Source organism: Panthera uncia, assembly GCF_023721935.1.
Source record: "Panthera uncia isolate 11264 chromosome A3 unlocalized genomic scaffold, Puncia_PCG_1.0 HiC_scaffold_11, whole genome shotgun sequence".
NCBI classification, from domain to species: domain Eukaryota; kingdom Metazoa; phylum Chordata; class Mammalia; order Carnivora; family Felidae; genus Panthera; species Panthera uncia.
In genome coordinates this window covers 76,646,631-76,669,308 of record NW_026057578.1, presented here as the reverse complement: position 1 = coordinate 76,669,308, position 22,678 = coordinate 76,646,631, and the positions used below count along the sequence as shown (strand labels likewise).

At 43.1% G+C, this 22,678-nt stretch overlaps 1 protein-coding gene across 3 annotated transcripts; it reads left to right on the top strand.

The window, feature by feature from the left end:
* Positions 1 to 4,556: 4,556 nt before the first annotated feature.
* Positions 4,557 to 20,332, top strand: BCL11A (BCL11 transcription factor A). Of its 3 annotated transcripts, none has more exons than XM_049651523.1 (3): positions 4,557 to 4,657; positions 9,976 to 11,718; positions 19,823 to 20,332. In XM_049651523.1, the coding sequence occupies exons 1-3, from the start codon at positions 4,627 to 4,629 to the stop codon at positions 19,912 to 19,914; spliced, it is 1,866 nt and encodes a 621-aa protein (XP_049507480.1). In that variant the 5' UTR covers positions 4,557 to 4,626; the 3' UTR covers positions 19,915 to 20,332. The 3 variants fall into 3 exon arrangements, with proteins under 3 accessions (XP_049507480.1, XP_049507481.1, XP_049507478.1); XM_049651524.1 differs by having other exon boundaries at positions 9,976 to 11,870; XM_049651521.1 differs by lacking the exon at positions 19,823 to 20,332 and having other exon boundaries at positions 9,976 to 14,784.
* Positions 20,333 to 22,678: the final 2,346 nt, after the last annotated feature.

Here is a 22,678-nt window from a genome sequence, read left to right as displayed (position 1 = left end):
TGGTGGACTTGCTTTCCGGTTAAAGAAGCCTGTATCCCAGACTAGCTGCACTCGTTATTTTTGTGATTTGGATCCAATAATAGTGATAAAATTGGAATTGGTTCATTCAGGAAACTGTACAAACTTTCAGGATGTGTTTTAAGTGTAGTCTGTAAGTTGGCTACTGCCTGGGGAAGAGGGGATTTGAGGATCTTGGAGCTGGAAAAGAGTGTCAGGGTCCTTTTTTTTGGCCTATATCACCAATATAGAGATCCTTCCCCATTACGGTGGGTTATCAGTCATTCTTTTCTTGAAGACCCAGAGTGAATGGGAGGTTATGGCTTTCCAGGGTGACCTGTTCCACTTGGGGACAGTTGTACTCCTTTTGTGCCCTATCTAATTGGAAAAACAGGGAAGTCTTCTAAAAACATATGTTTAAGAAAGGAAATATATATACACCTATATACATTTCAGGAAACATCAAACACCTATATGTCTGTGTTCTCCTCTAGAGAGGCCTGGGGATTTAATACCTGAAAAAAGTTGGGCACCCAGAACAGTCTCTAAGTGTGTTGGAAATGATGCTTTGTGCTTAGCTGTTTCGGCACATGTGTAGATCAGCAGTATTACTTGTCGATGAGAAAGACTCTAATGTGGCTGCATTACATACCCAGTGATTAATTTCAGAAACAAACAGCATGTCAATAATAAAGGAGTCTTTGAGATGTTCTTGAGGAAGCCTAAGACTTGACTCAAGGACCTTAAATTCCAGGGACATCCCACCCGGCTTAGAGAGCTCTGCATCAAAAGTCGGTACCCCACTGTACATAGAAATGTAGAGTGACTAATGTATAACCTTAAATCAAAACCATTCCTGATTTACTGCAGGTTTTTAATGAGACCTGAAAAAATAAGATTCATTCTTTTTCATTCAGGCGTCAGGAAACATTGCAACCTAATAATGCATAAGGCATTTCTGAGGAGATGCCCAAGTGGAGATGCTGGATCTAGAGAGACCTTTATGAAACAGAACAGGTTAAAACACCTTTCACCAGAAGAGCACAGGCATTTGAAAAGACTGATCCAGAAGAGGGCAACACATCACATTTGTGAGCCCAGACAGGGAAACAGAGTCCAGGTTTACCCCACCCATGCAGTGCGCCACAGCTGCTTCCTCAAACATTTCAGCTTTTATGAAAGGGGTGAGGACACCATCTGTCTGACATAAACTGGTTTGGATGTTGTCTAGTGCAAAGAGCGCCCTGTACTTGATAGAAAGCCTGGGTCTGTTCCCTGCCCTGTCAGTGAGGGAGGTTGGAATTCCACATGAAGAGATTCTTAGGGATGTCCTGGGCTTGCTCTGTTTTGGACAGTTCTCGTCCTGAAAGAGGTGAATCTCAGAAGGGACAAAAGTCTCATAGCCAATCTGGCTCTCTGCCAGCGGAACATGCTTCCAGCTTCCGTGCCTCCTCTTACCCCAAGACAGCATTGTCTTAAACTGGGCTGTGTCCTCAAACCACCTGGGGGACTTGCTAAACATAGATTGCTGCATGTCTCCCACCTCCAGGTTTTTATTCAGTAAGTCCGAGAATTTGTGTTTCCAACAAGATCCGAGAATTTGTGTTTCCAACAAGCTCCGAGCCATGCTGATGTGCTGTGCTGATGCTGGGCCTGAGGCTGCCCTAAGAGAACCACCCAGGAAATAAAAGAGAGCAGAACTAGATTTCCCACTTTCCAGCCAGCTACCTGAGCCCACCACTCCCTGGGGGAAAGGGAGAGAAAAGGCCCTCAAAGGGGTGGGGGGGGGTGGGTAGGCAGGCAGGTAGAGCTGCTCCTTGAGTGTCATGCTTCAAAGCATTAATTGTGAGACTTTGCCTAAAACATGATGAAATCACTGAAAGCATCATCGCAAGAAGTTAAACCCTAGGGAGGCTATTAACAACTTAGCATTTCCAGTTCCTGTGGGAATGTCGACAACTTACCAAGGAGAATGTGTGCAGAGGCTGCAGAATCAGTTGGGGCTCCCCGTTGCCTGTGCTTTGACAGTCTTCCTGGAGGAAGAGAAATTCAAGTATGAGTCTCTCAGAAAGACAATGTCAATAGCTTGTTAAGCTGATAGGAAGGGGTATGTCCCTCTTCAGCCGGCCAAATTCTGCAGGGGAAGCAGAGGTAGAGGGTGAAAACAGTGGGGGGGGGGGGGGGGGGGGGGGGGGGGGGAGAGCCAAGAGGGTCAGGAAGTAGGTCAGGTGGTGTTGTTTTCCAATTTTGAAACCAAGTCAGTTCATTTGGACCCTTTGAAAGGCCCACTCAACACCCCTGGGTTGGACTCCCTCCCGAGAGGTTGCAATGAGAGAAGTTGTTTCTCCTAATGGGTCAATGAGTGCCTGTTAACTGGCACTCCTTGGGCAGGAACCAGGGGGAGGAGATAGATGGATCTCCCAGGAAAGAGCACTGGTGGGATGCAGGAGAGTAATTCTGATCTTCACTTTGTGGTTAACTATCAACATAGCTTGTGGGCTAGTCACTTAATTTCACAAGCCCTCAGTTTCTCCATGTGTAAAATGAAGGCGTAGACCTGATGATCTTGTTCGTTTTTCACAGTTCAAAAACCAAAAACAGGTCATGGTACCAGATACCCAGATAGTCTCCTCGAAGAGCCCTTGCTTTGCCATGTGGCCTGGCCCACTTCCCCACAGGGCCCCTGGAAACTCAGCTTGTTCAGGGCCCCTGGAAACTCAGCCATGTGTAGACATGGTTACCAACCAGACATAAATGCAAGTGGTCAGGCCTGGGTTAGGTTAACATTCCTCTCATTTCTTGCTGGAGGCCTATCAAGGCAACTCAGCTTCTCCTCTCAGACTAAATGGCAGGGAATTTAAAATCAGACTGTCCCTGTGCAGGTGTCCAAGTACGTTGTCGCATTTCTGCTAGGGTTACGGAGTTACCTCAGTTGTGTGGGTCTCTAAGAAAAGGATCTCGGTCTTGGTGACAAACCAACTTCTGAAATGGCTAAGACGAGAACAAGTGCAAAAATGGATTCTCAGGTTTCTTGTTGAAAAACACAATGACTAAATCTGTAGTTAATTTTGCCCTATACTCTCAATACCCTGTTTATAATATACACAGTCAACTGAAGACGTGCCTGTTTTTTAAGTCCAGTCTTTGCACTTTTGCTGGTTCATTTTGTGTCATTAATTCTGTTTGGGGCTGGAGAGAATGACATGCCTGTGTAGATGGACTCAGGCTAGGCAAGGCATCCACAGCAGCCTCCCTTTGCAGGCCTGGTAACAACATAGCTTAACAACAGAGCATAAGAGCTTCCATGAGCAATATGCCATTGTTACCCACCATGCTTCTCATGAAAGGAAACCTTGTGCTGACTGCCCTGGCTGTTCTTGGCAATGTGAATCTATATAAGGAGAACAGGATGTATTTTACACTTGGGACCTGCTATCCTAGAGTATAACAACAACACTTTTAAGTGCTCTTAATATTAAGCTAATGGAAAACATACTCTGTTTACTCACCATCAAAGTCTGTTTTTCTTCTCTCCCTCCTCCCCCAATCATCACAAACTCCAGGCCTCTAGAACACGCTGGGTATCTCCTGCTCCATCTATCCTACCCTCTGTCTCAAGGTTGACCTCTACATGCTTGGTTAGCTCAAGGTGGACTTGAAAAAACTAGAAATTTACCACACAAACCATATAATCCCCAGGTTGCACAAACCAAACATTTCCTTTTTCACCAAAGTCTCAGAGCTAGAAATGCTTGATTTATTGCTAGTATTATGTTTATTAGTGTGAGAAGTCATTTCTCCTCACCAGAGTGCAACAAAATGCAGTAGAAGGGAGAAGGTGGGCCACTTTTTCTGGGTGCTGCTATTATCAGAACACTGGTCTATCCTTGTTATTTAATAGTGGGATTCCTCACCCTGAAGATGGGGACTTGGCCAAAGTTATCGTAACCCCAGAAGTCTAGTATTTATTCTCCACTACTTTGTGTTGTAAGAAGCCATGTCTATATGGGGTATTTTGCTGATGGGATTCAAGAGTGTGGCCCAACCAAGTCCCGAATGTCTAAGATTTCCCTGTCTTTGGAGGTGCTATCTGAAGTACATATTGTTTTTTGCTTGGGCGTGTCAAGTAAAGTAAATGTATGCATGTAAACCAGCCTTGCAGATAAATCCCTCCATTTTACCAGTCTACCCCATAATATTGCCAATTTCCCCCTTGCTATTTACATATCTCTTATTATAAGACAATAAACAATAACAATCAAGCAAATGAACCAAAGACTCCCCCACCCCCGCCAAAAACAAACCCCTTCTGTTTTGTTGAAAAAGACTAAAATCAAAAACAAAACAAAATTGTGGAAATAACTTCATCACAGTTTTTTTGGGTTTTGTTTTGTTTTTTTTATTTTTATTTTTTGATATAGGCCTTGAGCCTGTTAACTATCTGCAAGGCTGTTGTAATGATGTTAATCTGTTTTAATGGAATTGAAATGTGATATCCTGTGGTTTACGATGCACATTGTTTATAGCTTTGGTGCTTGATTTTGGGTTTCTTTCACAGATAAACTTCTGCACTGGAGGGGCCTCTCCTCCCCTCGTTCTGCACATGGAGCTCTAATCCCCACGCCCGGGATGAGTGCAGAATATACCCCGCAGGGTATTTGTAAGTTGAGCATTATTTCTTCTACAAATGTCCATGTGTATAGAGATGAGAGTTTCTGGAAATCACCCTTACTTTTTAAGTACTGAAAGGAGTTACTTCCAAAATAGATTGGCATCCACATATGTATTATTCCATTACTCACTTGGCACCCTCTCTCTGCTCCACTCAACCCCCTCCTCTTTTTCCCTCCCCTTTTTTGTGTCATTCCCATGGAGCTGACAGTAGCTCATCCCTGTGGGTCTCCTCCCCAGGGTCTTACCTGGCTCCACAGCTGGTGACCATAGATCTCTGTGTGTCCAGGGCCCATTTTATTGCTGGACATTCACTTCCATGGCCTCATTTAGGACTTTGAGTTTATTCCATGGTATACCTGTTAGCAGAGGCCAGAATCAAAAGAGGTCAGTTTAGAATTACTCTACAGTTATTCTCATGCATGTTATAGATGCATTTACATGTGTATTTAAACATGGTATATTTGTATATATACATGGCGCATTATATATGTGCACACACAGAACGATTTCTACGTGTTTTTCTCCTAGTTTTAGAGAAAAATGCACAGCATTGTTGCTTAAATTCAAAGATACCACTACCACCGCCATCACCACCATTAACACCATCCGCTTATGTGTACAAACCGACTTTTATCTTTTTGTGAAATTCAGATTTATATGTTTATGAAAATGTTTTTGAAAGATGTTGTTCTAGAAGGTAATACAGTTTGCTTTTCTGTGTAGTAATAAATGATATGAGTCATGCATGGCTAAAAAGTTGGGTGGGGGTAGGGGTCGATTCTGCCCCAAACACAAAAAAGCAGGTTCAAGGAAAAAAAAAAAAAAAAAAGAAGTGTGACACCTACCTCATTTTTATTTAAGGAATTAATTTTTATTTTGAAAGTCAGTGAAAGGTTACCTGTTGTGGAAAGAAGAAAAGAAAGAACATAAAAAAGAGCATAATGGTGGGGAGTTCAGCCATACAGGGGACCTGGTTTTAGATGGGAGAGATAAAGTACACCCAGCCACCTTGTGAATGGTGCAGGGCAGGGCATGCGCCCTGAGACCAAATTTGAAGCCAGTTGTTTATTTTGTTAACTCCTAGGTAATCCTAGGTAACAAAGAGTTATTGTGTGAATTTCACAAGTCCTCAAGTCCTGAGGGCTGGGCGGTGCAGGGGTTAAAAGCACCTCTTCTGCCATCCCCTCCCCAACACGAAGCTGGGCCTAAGCCTGGGTTAGGTCACCGATTGCAGAGTTTAGGGGGTTGGACTCACGGTTTCGAGTCCCTACATGCTGGCTGGGTGGGGAGAGCTCTCCTCCTTTTGCTGGGGGTGCCTGGGGCCCCACACTGGGCTGTGGGAACAGAGCCACCCCCTTGGAGGGAAGGGATGAGAAGGGAGTAGGGCAGCAGAGAGGAGGGTGGAGCTGAGTGGCCGAGGGCTGCTGGCCTGGGAATCAGTTCAAGGTCTCTCCCTCTTCCGCTGACCCTCCTGAGGGCAGGGGTGGGAAACTAGGAGCCTGCTACAGAATCCATGTCTTCTCCCCCTCTTCCTGCAAAGGGAGGGTACCTAGTTTGCTGGTGCCCATGCTGGCAGGACCAGTTTAGGAGTGACCAGACAAGGTATGTGGAAATGGGTTGTGGAGTTCCAGAAAGCATTCAGCAGAGCTGACCCCCAGGCCACTCAACTGCCTTAACCAGCTGCCCTTGGCTTTCAGAGCACTGAGCACTTAGCACTTCCCTGTGGCATCCCTGCTGGTGGACCACAGTCATGGGCCTTAAAATGGCCCCTCCTGCCACCCTGTAGCCAGGACCTCCCTCCCTTTGGCCTGAGGCCTGGATTCTAGATTCTGGATTCCAGCCTTCTTCTGGAAGCCTTTCTGGGTGTACAACCTGGTCAGTCATCATGCTAGGTAACTAACCAAGCCTGGGAGTAATGAAAACTCACATTCACCTTGGACCTGGTAGTTTACAAATGGCTTTTATACACGTCTGTCATTTGAACCTCACAATTCTGTAAGGTACTGTTTTTATGCTCATTTTACAGATAGGAAACCTAAGGCTCAAAGAAATTAAGTGTCTCAGAGCCCATAAGCTGGCAAATAGTAGAGCCAGGCCTCTGGTGTCAGACTTCCTTGTTTTTCTCAATCCTGAGGCTTAGATCACATGAGTCTTTAGCATTGGCGACAAACTAAAAATGGGGTTATTCCTTCCCATACAACAAAATGAAATAAAATAAAAGCTGGTAGGTGAACTAATGGCTGATTTTAACTATTTGATGCCTGGAGTTCCTATGCTTGGGGCCAGGACTCAGTTTATTGCTCTAAATCAAAACAATCCCCGTGAATGCCCAATGAGGCTCTCAAATTGAGAAGTTGATTTTCGTCAGGGTAAATGAAGAATATTATTATATTTTACACGTCAATAAATCAATGTAGCCCTAATTTTGCCACGCAGGAAATCAATTCTGGTCTTTCTAAACCATCAAAGATGTTATGAACAAAGTAATTTCACAAATTATGGCAAGTAACACATTTATTGATGACTGCAGTTTAGGAATTGAGAATCTGTGCGCACTGTAATATAATATGGTGCACTGGCATGAGCTGAGTGAAATACAGATTATATGGTGAAACTGTAATGCATCATTTGCTATTAGTGGACTGGTAATAATTACCAGTTTCAAAGCAGCTCTTTTGATGTAATCTTTAGTCTCAATCGTAACAGCCCTTCTCATTGACATTATGATTACACTAGCTGCCCTCATGATCTAGAATATCTAGTTGATAGGAATACTAAAATGCGATAGTGAAAACTGTATGTTGTATGCTCATTATAAGATAAAATGCTATCTTCTCTGACCTGATGTCTGAGAGGGGAGGGTAACAGCACAGTGTGAACATAGTGTAATACTATCACATCACTGGCTCTGAAAACAAAATTTTAGGAAGTTCAGAGCAGCAAAATAAAATGGACTTTGCTTGTTTAAGCCTTTTGGAAAGGATACAGGTGAGACCCTTGATGCAGGGCTGTGCACATTTTGGCACTGATCCGTAGCCGTGGTCAACGTGCATGCAAAACCAGATTGCTAATTATGGGTCCAGTCCTGGGATTCAGTAGGATATCATAAGCGAAAATATGATTTTAAGGCATTTGGAGTGATGAAAGTGTTAAGGACTTGTTTCAGCTGACAAATCTTCTCTTTACTTATCCAATCCGGATTGTCAGGCTAAATGTATGATAATAACACAGAGTCCTAGAGAGGCAAAGGAGAAAGCCACAGAGGGTCATGTTAGTTGGAACCAGATAGGTTTTTTTCCTGCCTATTTAGAACCCAAGTCATTGTTCAACAACAACAAAAAATTTATGAAAATACTCTCAATGATGCTTTTTATTTCCCTTTGAAGAAAGGAGGCAAACAAAAATAGGCAGATAATGTGATACTAATGTCAGCGTTTTCTTTCAAAATCTTTCTGCCTTTTTTTTTTTTCCCCTCCCTCCACATTAGGCAAATGTTGGAAACCTAATTTTGGTATCTTATCATCTAATCTTGTTAAAGAGATTTACCCAGGAGTGGGATATATTGAGTGAGATTATAAATGCATTGTAAAGTAAATCACAAGGTCAGGGCAGGGAGTCCATTATTCAGACAAGTGCTCTGAGCAAGGCTGGCTTGTTTGGGAATGCAAGTGTTGGGGCTCCTGAGAAGACCCTGCCAGCTTTTCTTTCTGACTTGCTAAATGGAGGAATCGTCGTAATTGATTAATTCCTCATTCCCACTCTTTAGCTCCATGGTGGATTTTTTTTTTTTTTTTTGCTTTTAAAAAAGTTACTGACAAATACTAGCTGGGGCCTTAAGCGACTCCTCTAGTCCCCCCTTTTAAAAGACTGGCTAAAGTTTATTTCTCATTTGTACTTTATGCACTGGCTTTTTGAGAATCCCTGGGAAGTTCATCTATTTTTTTCTCAACCTTGTCCTTTGGCCACCAATATTTGGGCCCTTTTTAATGTTGTAGTTGACTGGTAAACTGTTAGTTAGTCCCTTGGTGTGTATATATATATATTTTTTTAAATTTAGCTATCTCCAAAAATGAATGATCGTGAAGTCAAGCTGGCCCCCTCTTTGCCAAAGTGGCATTTACCACTCTCGGGTTCTTTTCAGCGAGAGAGAAATAATGTGACTTAAGCAGGGCCCCTCTCCAGACGGCTTGGCTACTGGCCAAAGAGTTGACTAGCTGAACTGTATCTTTCTGTTTCTTTCTCAACTGGAGCTGAGGCTCAGCCGAGGGCGCAGGATGTTGTATAATTTGGTTCTCGTTGTTAGCCTCTCAAAATAATGAGGAGGAGGATAGTGTAGCATTTCTCAGCCTGCTGCCCGTCATGGTGCTGGCTGCTTTAACTGTTCTTAAACTAGGATGCTGTGTCTGCTTAAGTTGGCACCAGCCGCTCCTCCTAACTTCTCCAGACTTGCATTTGTTTGACTGGGGGAACAACTCCTAAAGATTTGATACGGCCTGTTGGTTAAATCCGAATTAAATTTCTCTTTTGAGATTTTTTGCAACATCCCTTGAGATAAAAATGGGAGTCCCCATAGGGTGTTGTGGAACCAGGATTGGGACTCACTGATCCTCACACAAGGCTGGGATGTGAGAATGTTGCTAGTCTCTCTTCCTTGGAATTATTTTAGGAGTACCTTCCCATTTTTAACAATATCAACAATTAGTGTGTTTCAGGCTAAGATTAAAAACATCTCCAGGGCCATAGAGAATTGTAACGAGTTGACCTTCTCTTTTTTGATATCCCTATGAAATGATTGCCTATTTAGAAAGTTCACCTGCCACCCAGGGGAGAATAGAACGATGGGATTTAGGAAGCAGAAAAGTTTCCCTTAGGTCACCTTGTCCAAGGCCCTCACGTAACAAATGAGGAAACAGAGGCACAGAGATGAAATAGCTTGCCCCAAACCACAGCTGGTGACAGATTGGAGAGTTCAGAAGAGGTTTGCTGAGGTTCCTTAGAATGTAGGGATCCTCATTCTCAAGCTTGAATTGGTGCAGATTTTTCTGCCTTGGAGATCGGATTTAAAATTCTTAGAGCAGAATGAAATGGCAGAAAGACCGATTCGACAAATATTTATTGGGCACCAGCCACCAGATGAACCAGGCACCAATTCTAGGCACAGGGAATATTATAGATCAGTGAGGGCTTAGGCCTGTGGGGTGGAGGGCTGGGGGCAGGGAAAGCTGGAGGTGAACCATAAATAAGCAATTGCTAACGTCCTCCTCCGCGATTAAACATTGATGTTGGTGTTGTATTATTTTGCAGGTAAAGATGAGCCCAGCAGCTACACATGTACAACTTGCAAACAGCCATTCACCAGTGCATGGTTTCTCTTGCAACACGCACAGAACACTCATGGATTAAGAATCTACTTAGAAAGCGAACACGGAAGTCCCCTGACCCCGCGGGTTGGTATCCCTTCAGGACTAGGTGCAGAATGTCCTTCCCAGCCACCTCTCCATGGGATTCATATTGCAGACAATAACCCCTTTAACCTGCTAAGAATACCAGGATCAGTATCGAGAGAGGCTTCCGGCCTGGCAGAAGGGCGCTTTCCACCCACTCCCCCCCTGTTTAGTCCACCACCGAGACATCACTTGGACCCCCACCGCATAGAGCGCCTGGGGGCGGAAGAGATGGCCCTGGCCACCCATCACCCGAGTGCCTTTGACAGGGTGCTGCGGTTGAATCCAATGGCTATGGAGCCTCCCGCCATGGATTTCTCTAGGAGACTTAGAGAGCTGGCAGGGAACACGTCTAGCCCACCGCTGTCCCCAGGCCGGCCCAGCCCTATGCAAAGGTTACTGCAACCATTCCAGCCAGGTAGCAAGCCACCCTTCCTGGCGACGCCCCCCCTCCCTCCTCTGCAATCCGCCCCTCCTCCCTCCCAGCCCCCGGTCAAGTCCAAGTCATGCGAGTTCTGCGGCAAGACGTTCAAATTTCAGAGCAACCTCGTGGTGCACCGGCGCAGCCACACGGGCGAGAAGCCCTACAAGTGCAACCTGTGCGACCACGCGTGCACGCAGGCCAGCAAGCTGAAGCGCCACATGAAGACGCACATGCACAAGTCATCCCCCATGACGGTCAAGTCCGACGACGGCCTCTCCACCGCCAGCTCCCCGGAACCCGGCACCAGCGACCTGGTGGGCAGCGCCAGCAGCGCGCTCAAGTCTGTGGTGGCCAAGTTCAAGAGCGAGAACGACCCCAACCTGATCCCGGAGAATGGGGACGAGGAGGAAGAGGAGGACGACGAGGAAGAGGAAGAAGAGGAGGAAGAGGAGGAGGAGGAGCTGACGGAGAGCGAGAGGGTGGACTACGGCTTCGGGCTGAGCCTGGAGGCGGCGCGCCACCACGAGAACAGCTCGCGGGGCGCGGTGGTGGGCGTGGGCGACGAGGGCCGCGCCCTGCCTGATGTCATGCAGGGCATGGTGCTCAGCTCCATGCAGCACTTCAGCGAGGCCTTCCACCAGGTCCTGGGCGAGAAACACAAGCGCGGCCACCTGGCCGAGGCCGAGGGCCACAGGGACACTTGCGACGAAGACTCGGTGGCCGGCGAGTCGGACCGCATAGACGATGGCACTGTTAACGGCCGCGGCTGCTCCCCGGGCGAGTCGGCCTCGGGGGGCCTGTCCAAAAAGCTGCTGCTGGGCAGCCCCAGCTCGCTGAGCCCCTTCTCCAAGCGCATCAAGCTCGAGAAGGAGTTCGACTTGCCCCCGGCCGCGATGCCCAACACGGAGAACGTGTACTCGCAGTGGCTCGCTGGCTACGCGGCCTCCAGGCAGCTCAAAGATCCCTTCCTTAGCTTCGGAGACTCCAGACAATCGCCTTTCGCCTCCTCGTCGGAGCACTCCTCGGAGAACGGGAGCTTGCGCTTCTCCACGCCGCCCGGGGAGCTGGACGGAGGGATCTCGGGGCGCAGCGGCACGGGAAGTGGAGGGAGCACGCCCCATATTAGTGGTCCGGGCCCGGGCAGGCCCAGCTCAAAAGAGGGCAGACGCAGCGACACTTGTGAGTACTGTGGGAAAGTCTTCAAGAACTGTAGCAATCTCACTGTCCACAGGAGAAGCCACACGGGCGAAAGGCCTTATAAATGCGAGCTGTGCAACTATGCCTGTGCCCAGAGTAGCAAGCTCACCAGGCACATGAAAACGCATGGCCAGGTGGGGAAGGACGTTTACAAATGTGAAATTTGTAAGATGCCTTTTAGCGTGTACAGTACCCTGGAGAAACACATGAAAAAATGGCACAGTGATCGAGTGTTGAATAATGATATAAAAACTGAATAGAGGTATATTAATACCCCTCCCTCACTCCCACCTGACACCTCCTTTTTTCACCACCCCCCCCCTTCCCCATCGCCCTCCAGCCCCACTCCCTGTAGGATTTTTTTCTAGTCCCATGTGATTAAACAAACAAACAAACAGAAATAACGGAAGCTAAGAATATGAGAGTGCTTGTCACCAGCACACCTGTTTTTTTTTTCTTTTTCTTTTTTTCTTTTTCTTTTTTTCCTTTATGTTCTCACCGTTTGAATGCATGATCTGTATGGGGCAATACTATTGCATTTTACGCAAACTTTGAGCCTTTCTCTTGTGCAATAATTTACATGTTGTGTATGTTTTTTTTTTTTAAACTTAGACAGCATGTATGGTATGTTATGGCTATTTTAAATTGTCCCCGATTCGTTGCTGAGCAAACATGTTGCTGTTTCCAGTTCCGTTCTGAGAGAAAAAGAGAGAGAGAGAGAAAAAGACCATGCTGCATACATTCTGTAATACATATCATGTACAGTTTTATTTTATAACGTGAGGAGGAAAAACAGTCTTTGGGTTAACCCTCTAAAGACAGAATAGACAGCACTGAAAGAAAATCTCTATGAGCTAAATGTCTGTCTGTAGAGGGTTAAATGTATCAATTGGAGAGGAAAAAAAAAAGGCCTTGAATTGACAAATTTTAACAGAAAAACAAAACAAGTTTATTCTATCATTTGGTTTTAAAATATGAGTGCCTTGGATCTATTAAAACCACCTTGATGGTTCTTTCTACTTGTTATAAACTTGTAGCTTAATTCAGCATTGGGTGAGGTAAGAAATCTTAGGACCTAGCATATAATTCTATATTGTATTTCTCACAACAATGGCTACCTAAAAATATGACCCACTATGTCCTAGTTAATCATCATTTTCCCTTTAGTTTAATCTTAAAAGCAAAACTGATTATACCAGTATAAACGCTATTTTGCTCCTGGTGAGAGCTTAAAAGAAATGGGCTGTTTCGCCCAAAGTTTTATTTTTTTTTTTAAATGATGATTAAATTGAATGTGCAACGTGCAAAAGCCCCGGAATACAATTAAATACATTAGTAAGGAATTCATTTTATGAAGATAACTTAAATAATGTCTGTTCAAAAAATTCTGGCACCAAAAGAAATAGATCCAGATCTACTTGGTTGTCAAAGGGACAATCAAATGATAAACTTTAAGACCTCGTAGACCATATTAAAAAGAAGAGACTGACAATAAGGTTTGGCAGGAGGGTAACAGAGGAAGAAAATACCTGATCTCTTAGCACAACGTGGTACTATTTGCCATTTTAAACTAGAACAGGTGTATAAGCTAATACTGATACAATGATGATTAACTATGAATTCTTAAGACTTGTGTTTAAATGTGACATTCTTAAAAAAGAAGAGAAAGAATTTTAAGAGTAGCAGTATATATGTCTGTGCTCCCTAAAAGTTGTACTTCATTTCTTTTCCATACACTGTGTGCTATTTGTGTTAACATGGAAGAGGATTCATTGTTTTTATTTTATTTTTTTAATTTTTTCTTTTTTATCAAGCTAGCATCTGCCCCAGTTGGTGTTCAAATAGCACTTGACTCTGCCTGTAATATCTGTATCTTTTCTCTAATCAGAGATACAGAGGTTGAGTATAAAATAAACCTGCTCAGATAGGACAATTAAGTGCACTGTACAATTTTCCCAGTTTACAGGTCTATACTTAAGGGAAAAGTTGCAAGAATGCTGAAAAAAAAAATTGAACACAATCTCATTGATGAGCATTTTTAAAAAAAAAAAACTAAAAAAAAAAAAAACTTTGCCAGCCATTTACTTGACTAATGAGCTTACTTACTCGGACTCAACATTGCAAGCGCTGTGAATGGAAAACAGAATACACTTAACATAGAAATGAATGATTGCTTTCGCTTCTACAGTGCAAGGATTTTTTTGTACAAAACTTTTTTAAATATAAATGTTAAGAAAAAAAATTTTTTTAAAAAACACTTCATTATGTTTAGGGGGGAACTGCATTTTAGGGTTCCATTGTCTTGGTGGTGTTACAAGACTTGTTATCCATTTAAAAATGGTAGTGGAAATTCTATGCCTTGGATACACACCGCTCTTCAGGTTGTAAAAAAAAAAAAAAAACATACATTGGGGAAAGGTTTAAGATTATATAGTACTTAAATATAGGAAAATGCACACTCATGTTGATTCCTATGCTAAAACACATTTATGGTCTTTTTTCTGTATTTCTAGAATGGTATTTGAATTAAATGTTCATCTAGTGTTAGGCACTATAGTATTTATATTGAAGCTTGTATTTTTAATTGTTGCTTGTTCTCTTAAAAGGTATCAATGTACCTTTTTTGGTAGTGGAAAAAAAAAAAAGACAGGCTGCCACAGTATATTTTTTTAATTTGGCAGGATAATATAGTGCAAATTATTTGTATGCTTCAAAAAAAAAAAAAGAGAGACAAACAAAAAAGTGTGACATTGTACAGATGAGAAGCCATATAATGGCGGTTTGGGGGAGCCTGCTAGAATGTCACACGGATGGCTGTCATAGGGGTTGTACATATCCTTTTTCGTTCCTTTTTCCTGCTGCCATACTGTATGCAGTACTGCAAGCTAATAACGTTGGTTTGTTATGTAGTGTGCTTTTTGTCCCTTTCCTTCTATCACCCTACATTCCAGCATCTTACCTTCATATGCAGTAAAAGAAAGAAAGAAAAAAAAGGAAAAAAAAAACAAAAACAATGTTTTGCAGTTTTTTTCATTGCCAAAAACTAAATGGTGCTTTATATTTAGATTGGAAAGAATTTCATATGCAAAGCATATTAAAGAGAAAGCCCGCTTTAGTCAATACTTTTTTGTAAATGGCAATGCAGAATATTTTGTTATTGGCCTTTTCTATTCCTGTAATGAAAGCTGTTTGTCGTAACTTGAAATTTTATCTTTTACTATGGGAGTCACTATTTATTATTGCTTATGTGCCCTGTTCAAAACAGAGGCACTTAATTTGATCTTTTATTTTTCTTTGTTTTTATTTTTTTTTTATTTGGATGACCAAAGGTCATTACAACCTGGCTTTTTATTGTATTTGTTTCTGGTCTTTGTTAAGTTCTATTGGAAAAACCACTGTCTGTGTTTTTTTGGCAGTTGTCTGCATTAACCTGTTCATACACCCATTTTGTCCCTTTATTGAAAAAAATAAAAAAAATTAAAGTACACAATGTAAGCTTCTTGTGTCCTCATTTGACACACTCTGTAAATTACTTTCAAGAAAATAACAGGTTTTAAGAGAAGGCCAGTCAGTCTTTTTCAGGATTATTTCTATGGGCATTTTGATGCGTGCATTATACCCTAAAGGAACATAAAGTGCTTACTATATTAAAATAGACATATCTCAAAACATGGAAATAGTTTTTAGATTTTATAGTTCTAGAATAATTTTCAAGAAATGGAAAGTGTTTTCAGTCTGATGTTAAAAACTTTCCCTTCATGTCTTAACAATAATCCATCCAGATATAAATGAAAAATTGACTGGTAATAGCATCTTAAACTTTTATTTCCTTTGGATTTTTTGCTGTTCTTGTTGTCTGAAAGTTCTTTTCTATTCTCCCTCCCCTGCCCTACCTTAGAACATAATGTAAAAAAAGATTTTTTAAAAAGTTAGCTCTTTCATTTCCATATGAGTCTTTCTTCATACCAAAAATAACATCACCCTCCCCCCCATAAATATCCAGAAACAAAGGCATCATGTTAACGAGAGAAAGAGAGAGAGAGAGAGAGAGAGAGAGAAGTAACCAGTAGTTCAGCCAGATGTGGCAAATCTGTGGAATCAGCCACTGATTTCCTGAGATCTATGGTGGTTTGCCTTGTGATCCTGTGATCTTAGGGACCAGAGATGGGACAGATCTTTTAGAACTTTTTATAGTGTCTTCCTGACTGGTAGCAAATGAGAGGGGAGAATATGCTTCAGTGATCTTTTGCCCAACCAACAGATTTATGAAATGAAACATAGCCTTTGAAAAGCAAGTTAGGTCCATTATAAAAACCCCTCCTTAGAAATCTGTGTTGTCAGTTTTACAAATACTGCATGCTGCAGCATCTATTTGCTTTATTAAAACACATACTTCTGTGATACTGTCTCCCTGTTCCCAGTGTAGATGAATGGATACAACGTTGTTCTTCTTTTTGTAAAAACCAAAACAAAAGCCGTTCTGTTGTCTTCTTGTGGTAGCATTTTCGTTGCTCAGTTCTTATGCCCTGGTGCCTGTGAGGTGGCCTTTTCATATAATGCCTTTTATCTGAGACAGGAATAGTTTTATCCTTCTAAAATACACAGAAAGTAGGTGTATTTTTTTTAAAGCCAGTTTGGGTGGGAAGCAGAGAGTGGAGGCAGAGAGGAATCCCGTGAGAGAAGATTTGGGGTTGGGTACAGGGGCTGGGATCAGATGGATGTATCTTGCAGAACTTGATAATTGGCAGTGACCTGAGAGGAGATATTTGTGTTTTGAATTAGGTTACTTCACAACTGAATCCAGAATGCTATTCAAGATAGAAATATTCTCCAGTGCCATGCCAGTTTGCGATGTGGTGACTTCTGCTCCACCGTATTAAATGTCCATAAAACCACTGTGTGTCCCTATTACTCTTTTATTAGGAGCTATGAGTGCAGCTGTGCAAGTTTTATATACAGTGTTCATTTTAATTTTTCAATATATGATGCTCTTAGCATAATTAGGTTTTGCATCCTGACAGACAGAATTAATGGTAGATACTGTATACTTACTTGTATGTTCAAATTTCTTAAATCAAATGGGGAATGGGGAGGGGTGCAAACATGTGGTGATAAATCACAGATTATGTTTGATTTACATGGTCCCAAAGTTAAATAAATTTATCGGGAGACACGTTCTTCAGGGTACTCAGTCTCCTGGCTTATTGAAGCCCTCTTATAAAATATGATTTCTGAAGCTGAGTGAACAATACGAGCATGAAAATCTAGGCAATAAAAATATAACTTATAACTGACATCTGTATCTGGAACCCCCGAATTAAAAAATCTTAATGCAAAATAACAAAAAACATTTCCAACAGAGGATGAATTCGAGATTTTTTTTAAATGAGGAAATGCTAAGGATATTAACAGTTTTCAGAATTCTCAAGTTTATGCGACACCCCAGATGTGTTGATGCAATGTTCTTTACCCACCTGAACTCTTAACGCGTCAATGTTCCTGTTTATCTTCATTTTGAGAACAGCTTCATAATAAACAGGAGTACAGCAAATACTATTTCTCACAGATTTTAACTTAGAAACCCTCCCAGTGCGTGGGCTCTCCCCATCCTGAGACCATTTCCTATCTTCTCTTTGTTTAGGACCCTACAAAAGGACCGAAGCCAAATCATTGCAAAGGTGGCTAAGAAGTGGGGTGAACACTTGTTTCTTCATTTGTACCAGCCATGGCAGGAAGTGTGGAGTAGTTGAGTTTTTCCCAGGGCATTCTGTGCTAGAACTGTTTATTTAAATACCATTTTTGTGTGTGTAATAAGTCCATACTGTATACGTTCATAATGCTGGAAGTGAGGATTTGAAAGGCAGTGGCAGTGGGAGTTAGATATCGTTTCATTTGGAGAAATAAGGAAATGAGGAGGTTTATTCACAGACACTAAAAGTTTGTTCAAAGGTGCTGGGATATTTCAGGCTTTCCTGAAAAGGAGTTGAGGAGCCTCAGGCCCCATCCTGTCCTGCTTCGAACACTGTACTCTCAGAGTGAGAGGGAGGAAATACGGTGTTTTCTTTCTTTCTTTCTTTCTTTCTTTCTTTCTTTCTACCTCTTTCCCCTGCTCCGCGTGTGCACACACTAACGTGAGTTCTTAGGACTGTGTTGTAGTCGTGTTCTCTTCATTAAGATTCTGTTACTCCATCGTCCCTGGGCCTAGTGTGTTCAAGAATGTACCCATCCCATTCTCTTTTCTTTTTCAGACAACTTCCCATTTAAAAAAAAAAAAAAAGAGAGAAAGAAACGAAAGAAATGTGGGAATTTTGCCAGTGTGAGGATGGGATTGGCAGTGTTCTTTAAACCTGCTTGGAAAAATATTTTTTAAAAGACCGTTAACTTTTAACAGGCACGAGGCACTTAGCAAATTTTCCTAAGTGTCTCCTAAGGCCCTGCCGCTTTCCCAATTAAAACTAAATGAACCCATGTTTAGAGCAACGGACATCAGAACACACAGCCAGAATTGGGATTCTGGACGTTTATTCCAGGGCTGCTCTAGCTACAAATTGTAGACATGGGTTGTTGGGTGTGCACTTTTCCTTGCTGTCATCTTGTTATCCCATTAGCCCTCTGTTTCATTGAGTAAAACACATGGCCAGTGAATCAGCCTTTAGGGGGGATGGGTCTGTTTCTCTCTCTCTCTCTATTTCCCAGTGTCATCTGTGGTCATGGGAAGCGATTAATTCCTCCCTTCCAAAAGGGGAAAGGAGATCAGTACAGTTCACCTGGGTCATTTGTACTCAAGATCCTAAACTCGCCTGAACAACTCCAACGGTTGATCCAAATACTGTTTTTCCTTTCTGTAAAGTGGCAAAGACTACTTAAAGGGAGCATATATATTAGGTCCTTGTGATTCAGCAGAAAGGGCAAATTAAGCGATTTCCCCAATGTCTCTCCTCTAACGCAGGACACCCCCCTCCCCCCCCCCCCCAACCCCCAGGGGGCTGTGCTTCTCAATAACGTAGAGCGTGGTACATGCCCAGGCCGTATCTTGTCATTAGAGCTTTCAATACTGGTAGCAGGTCTGACAAAGGGGTTCGATGGGGGTATCAGCCAGAGGGGCCTCCACGACAGTGGCAGGGCTGGACTGGGAACGGGGTTCCCCAGAGCCCACCTGGACACAGGAGGCCCCTCAGCCCTGGTCTCCACTGCGCAGGGGGCATTCGAGAGAGCAGCTGAGCTCCAGACCCTGGGCCTCCTGCGGCGCCAAGTCGGGGGAGAGGAGGCCCCAGGCCCCTGCTTCGGGTCGCCATGGCAACGAGCCCTGGAATGCCACAGTGGTAGCCCTCTTCCTCGGCACATCCGGACTCCCAGTTCTGCTGCTTCAAGTCAATGTAACACAGCAAAGGGAGGAACCCCGGAGGAGAATAACCACTCCCTTCTTCCCTTCACCATTGCCTTCCCCCTTTACCAAAAAGAAAAAAAAAAAAAGAAAAGAAAAGAAAAGAAAACTGCATGTTTGAAAGAAACTACAGGCAGTTTTTGGTGCAATTTGGGAGCAACTATTTTGGGTTCTGGTTTCCTCTTCAGGGATGTGTTCGCCTCTTGTAAATCGTTGGCTGCTTTGACGTTGAACTTGATGACATTTCATGTTTTCGTTGTGCTGCTTTTACATCAATTTTGAGTTTTTGTTTCTTTATAATTTTATTATTATTTTAAGGAAATGTCCCCCTTCCCTCCTCCCTCCCCTGTTCTCCTCAACCAAAGGACTGTTTCCTACTCAGTTTTCTCAGTCATAAGGGAAAGTGTTTCCTTCCAGGTGTGTCCCAAGTTTATTAGGACTACCATACGATTGGGATCGGGTAGCGGGTCTGGGTCCTCTGTGGGGAAGGCAGGGAGGGAGGCATGGGAAAGGTACTCAGGGGGCAGAGATTTGGGGGGAGGGGATAGAGTTTGAAATCATGTTTAAAGATGCCAGTGGCTCAACCTGTGGTTGATTTAAGTTATAATTTTAAAGAGCTAGTTAGAGAACAGAAAATCACTGGGCCGAGTCACACCTGTACTTTTTTTTTTTCCCCTTCCTCTGTCTCCAACCTCCTTCTAGGTTCTTCACACACCCCCATTCGGCGTAGTACCCAGAGAGCTCAAGATGTGTGGCAGTTTTCGGATGGAAGCTCGAGAGCCCTTAAGTTCTGAGAAAATTTGAAGTCCCCAGGGGCGGGGTGGACGCGTGCTGCCCAGCCGACATCTGCGTGGCCTGTCATCCTGCTAGTTTGTGATGTTTTCCGACAGTAGCCTCCAAGAAGCCGTTGTGTGAAGACAGAGTCCTGCAGAGTCCTTCCTGCCCAGGCCTGCAGTGCCATTTTATTTATATTTTTTAAAAAAAAGTAAAAGCAAAAAAACAGACCCACATTGGAACGGTGAATCAGTCCCATATAGAGGGCCCATGGACCATCGCTGTCCTGAGTGACGTCCTGGCCCTTTTGAAACCAGCCAACCTAATTACCTGTATTGTGGAATCGAGCATGAGTCCCCCAACCCCTTGTTTCTATACATTCTATGTTGTCTTTTAAAAAGTGTGCTTAACATTGACACAATAAATGTTGGAGCTTTAGGTGGTGTTTGCTTGTTCTTTAATTATTGATGCTTATAAGACAATGCAGCTGCTTATGACTTTGTATTTCTGTACCCGTTTCCTGCAGACATCCATGGGGTGGGTAGGAGGAACAGATTTGAGGAATGGGTAGGAGGTGTAGGAGGGGAAGGAGGTTACTGCTTATCAGATGGCATAAATTTTCAAGGAGAATCAACATGCAAAACTTGGGAATAAATCATAGCAATATCATAATTAATGTAGTAGTAGTGCTGCTGTTTATTAATGCTGAAGTGTGGTTTTCCTAACTGTCTGACTTATAATTTGCATACCATTAAATAATGCATAATATGGCACGCTGAATTCTGTTTTTCAAATATATGCTTTTGGTGGCTACCATGCAGGATTTGAATTTGTCTTTTAATTTAGCTCAAGAAAGATAACGTCACTGGGTTAGTGGTAAATCCCAAAGAAGGTGATAAATGTCAGTAGCGGCTTATTAAATATTCCAATTTTAGGTTCCCAAACCTTTGGCAAATATATCTTAATACAGACAAACAAACACACATAAAACTTCTTTATTACTTACATTAACTAACACCAGGAAATTTGGGGCAGATTTTATAAGGGGGAAAATTGTAGGAGGAAAGAGGTTCACATCAGAACACACGATTATAATCGTGACGTCCATTGCTTGGAAATTAGTGACACGAATAAGTTAGGTCTACAAACAGGTGATAAAAATCCCTTCTGGTCCAGTTAATTTGCAAAGAACTTTTCTCAATTTGGTGTTTCCTATTGCCTGGAGAACCAGAAGAGAGCTAGAAACAATATAGCATATTAAAATAGGTTTATAAATAATAGAACTCAGACACCTGTGTATTATAGATTTACATATTGGCTGTGAACGTAAGTGAGGAAAATCTTACCCACTCACCACCCTCTGGCTAGATTGCCTAGCCTCATGAGAAGATAGCAAGATAATTGGCATCTGGATTCTTTCCTGCTTATTCATCATAAATAATGACTTCTTACAGTACTCTATTGCCTTATACTTTATATAGTGCTTTCATGTACCTTATTTCATCTGATCCTCGTTGGGACAGACCTCACAACTTGCACTCTGTGGGTGAGAAGATCGAGGCCAGGACAATCAGGGAGGAGAGGAGGGAAGCCAGGTGTTCTGGTGTCTAGTCCAGAACTGATTTCACTGAACTCTATAACTTATCAAAGAGCATGTCTCTCCCTGTGTTAGCACACAAGCCATAGATGTTCATGAACATACCCAAGTATGGCTTACACACACACACACACACACACATCAAGGATGTCCATAGGTAAGGGCACACAAAGTTGTCTCTTTCTACCAACAGTTGTGTGCACTGCAGGAGGGGCTGGGAACAAGGGTCCCTCCTTGCCATCTCTCCCTGGTGTCTTTTCCACGACACATAAATAACCCTGATTGACTAGGTGGCCTTGATGAGTTTTTGAGAGTTCCTCCCACCTAGGTGAGATGGGACTTCCAGACAAGCTTCATTTCATGGAGCAACACTCTCTCTGCCCTATGCTCTGCCTTTGTGTTGCTGAAACCTGAGACCAATAGGGGTTCTGTGACAGCATCCTCCCTGAATGTGCTAAGCTCCTTGCTGATACCTAGAAAAAGTGACACCTTCAAAAGGGACACCCGACTGACACAGAACTATCAGGTGTTTTTTTGGACAACTAGGCCTTAGGAACTGCAGTTGGTGTTCACTACACTCTCATTTCTGGTCTATGTTTTTACCTCTGCCTCTTACTTCTTCTCAGAGTCAGAAAGCCACTGGGTAATTGCAAGTTACTGGATAATTGTAAATAACTGGACCCATTGTAAATAAATGGATATTTCTGGGAGTGGGATTTTTGTTTTTTTGAGGGGGTGGGGGAGGAGTGAGGGAGTGGGTACAGGGTATCATTCCTTCCTCCCCCTTTTGGAAAAGCAAGATGCTTCACTAAAAAAAGAAAAGACCGTCTCTTTCTCCCCTATCTTTTTTAGCTGAAAGAGAATAAGAGTTCATTTATGAGATTCATTATGAAATGACCGTGTTGTGCTAGTGCTAGAACTTTTGAAAACCCACACAGGATTGATGATTTGGGAAGACATCTCCCTGTGTGATATGTCAAGGTCGTGGTTATCCGTGAATGGTGGAAGCCGAAGAAAGGACTGACAAATCTGATCGGGGTCCTCACTGTGCCCTCTCCTGAGAGTGAAACTTCAAACTGCAGAGAGATTAATTGGTTGCCCAGCATGTACTAAGCACGGATTAGAGGACACAGTCTCGGGTGCTCGGGAGGGTGGGGACCAAATACGGGACATTGTGCTTACCCTCC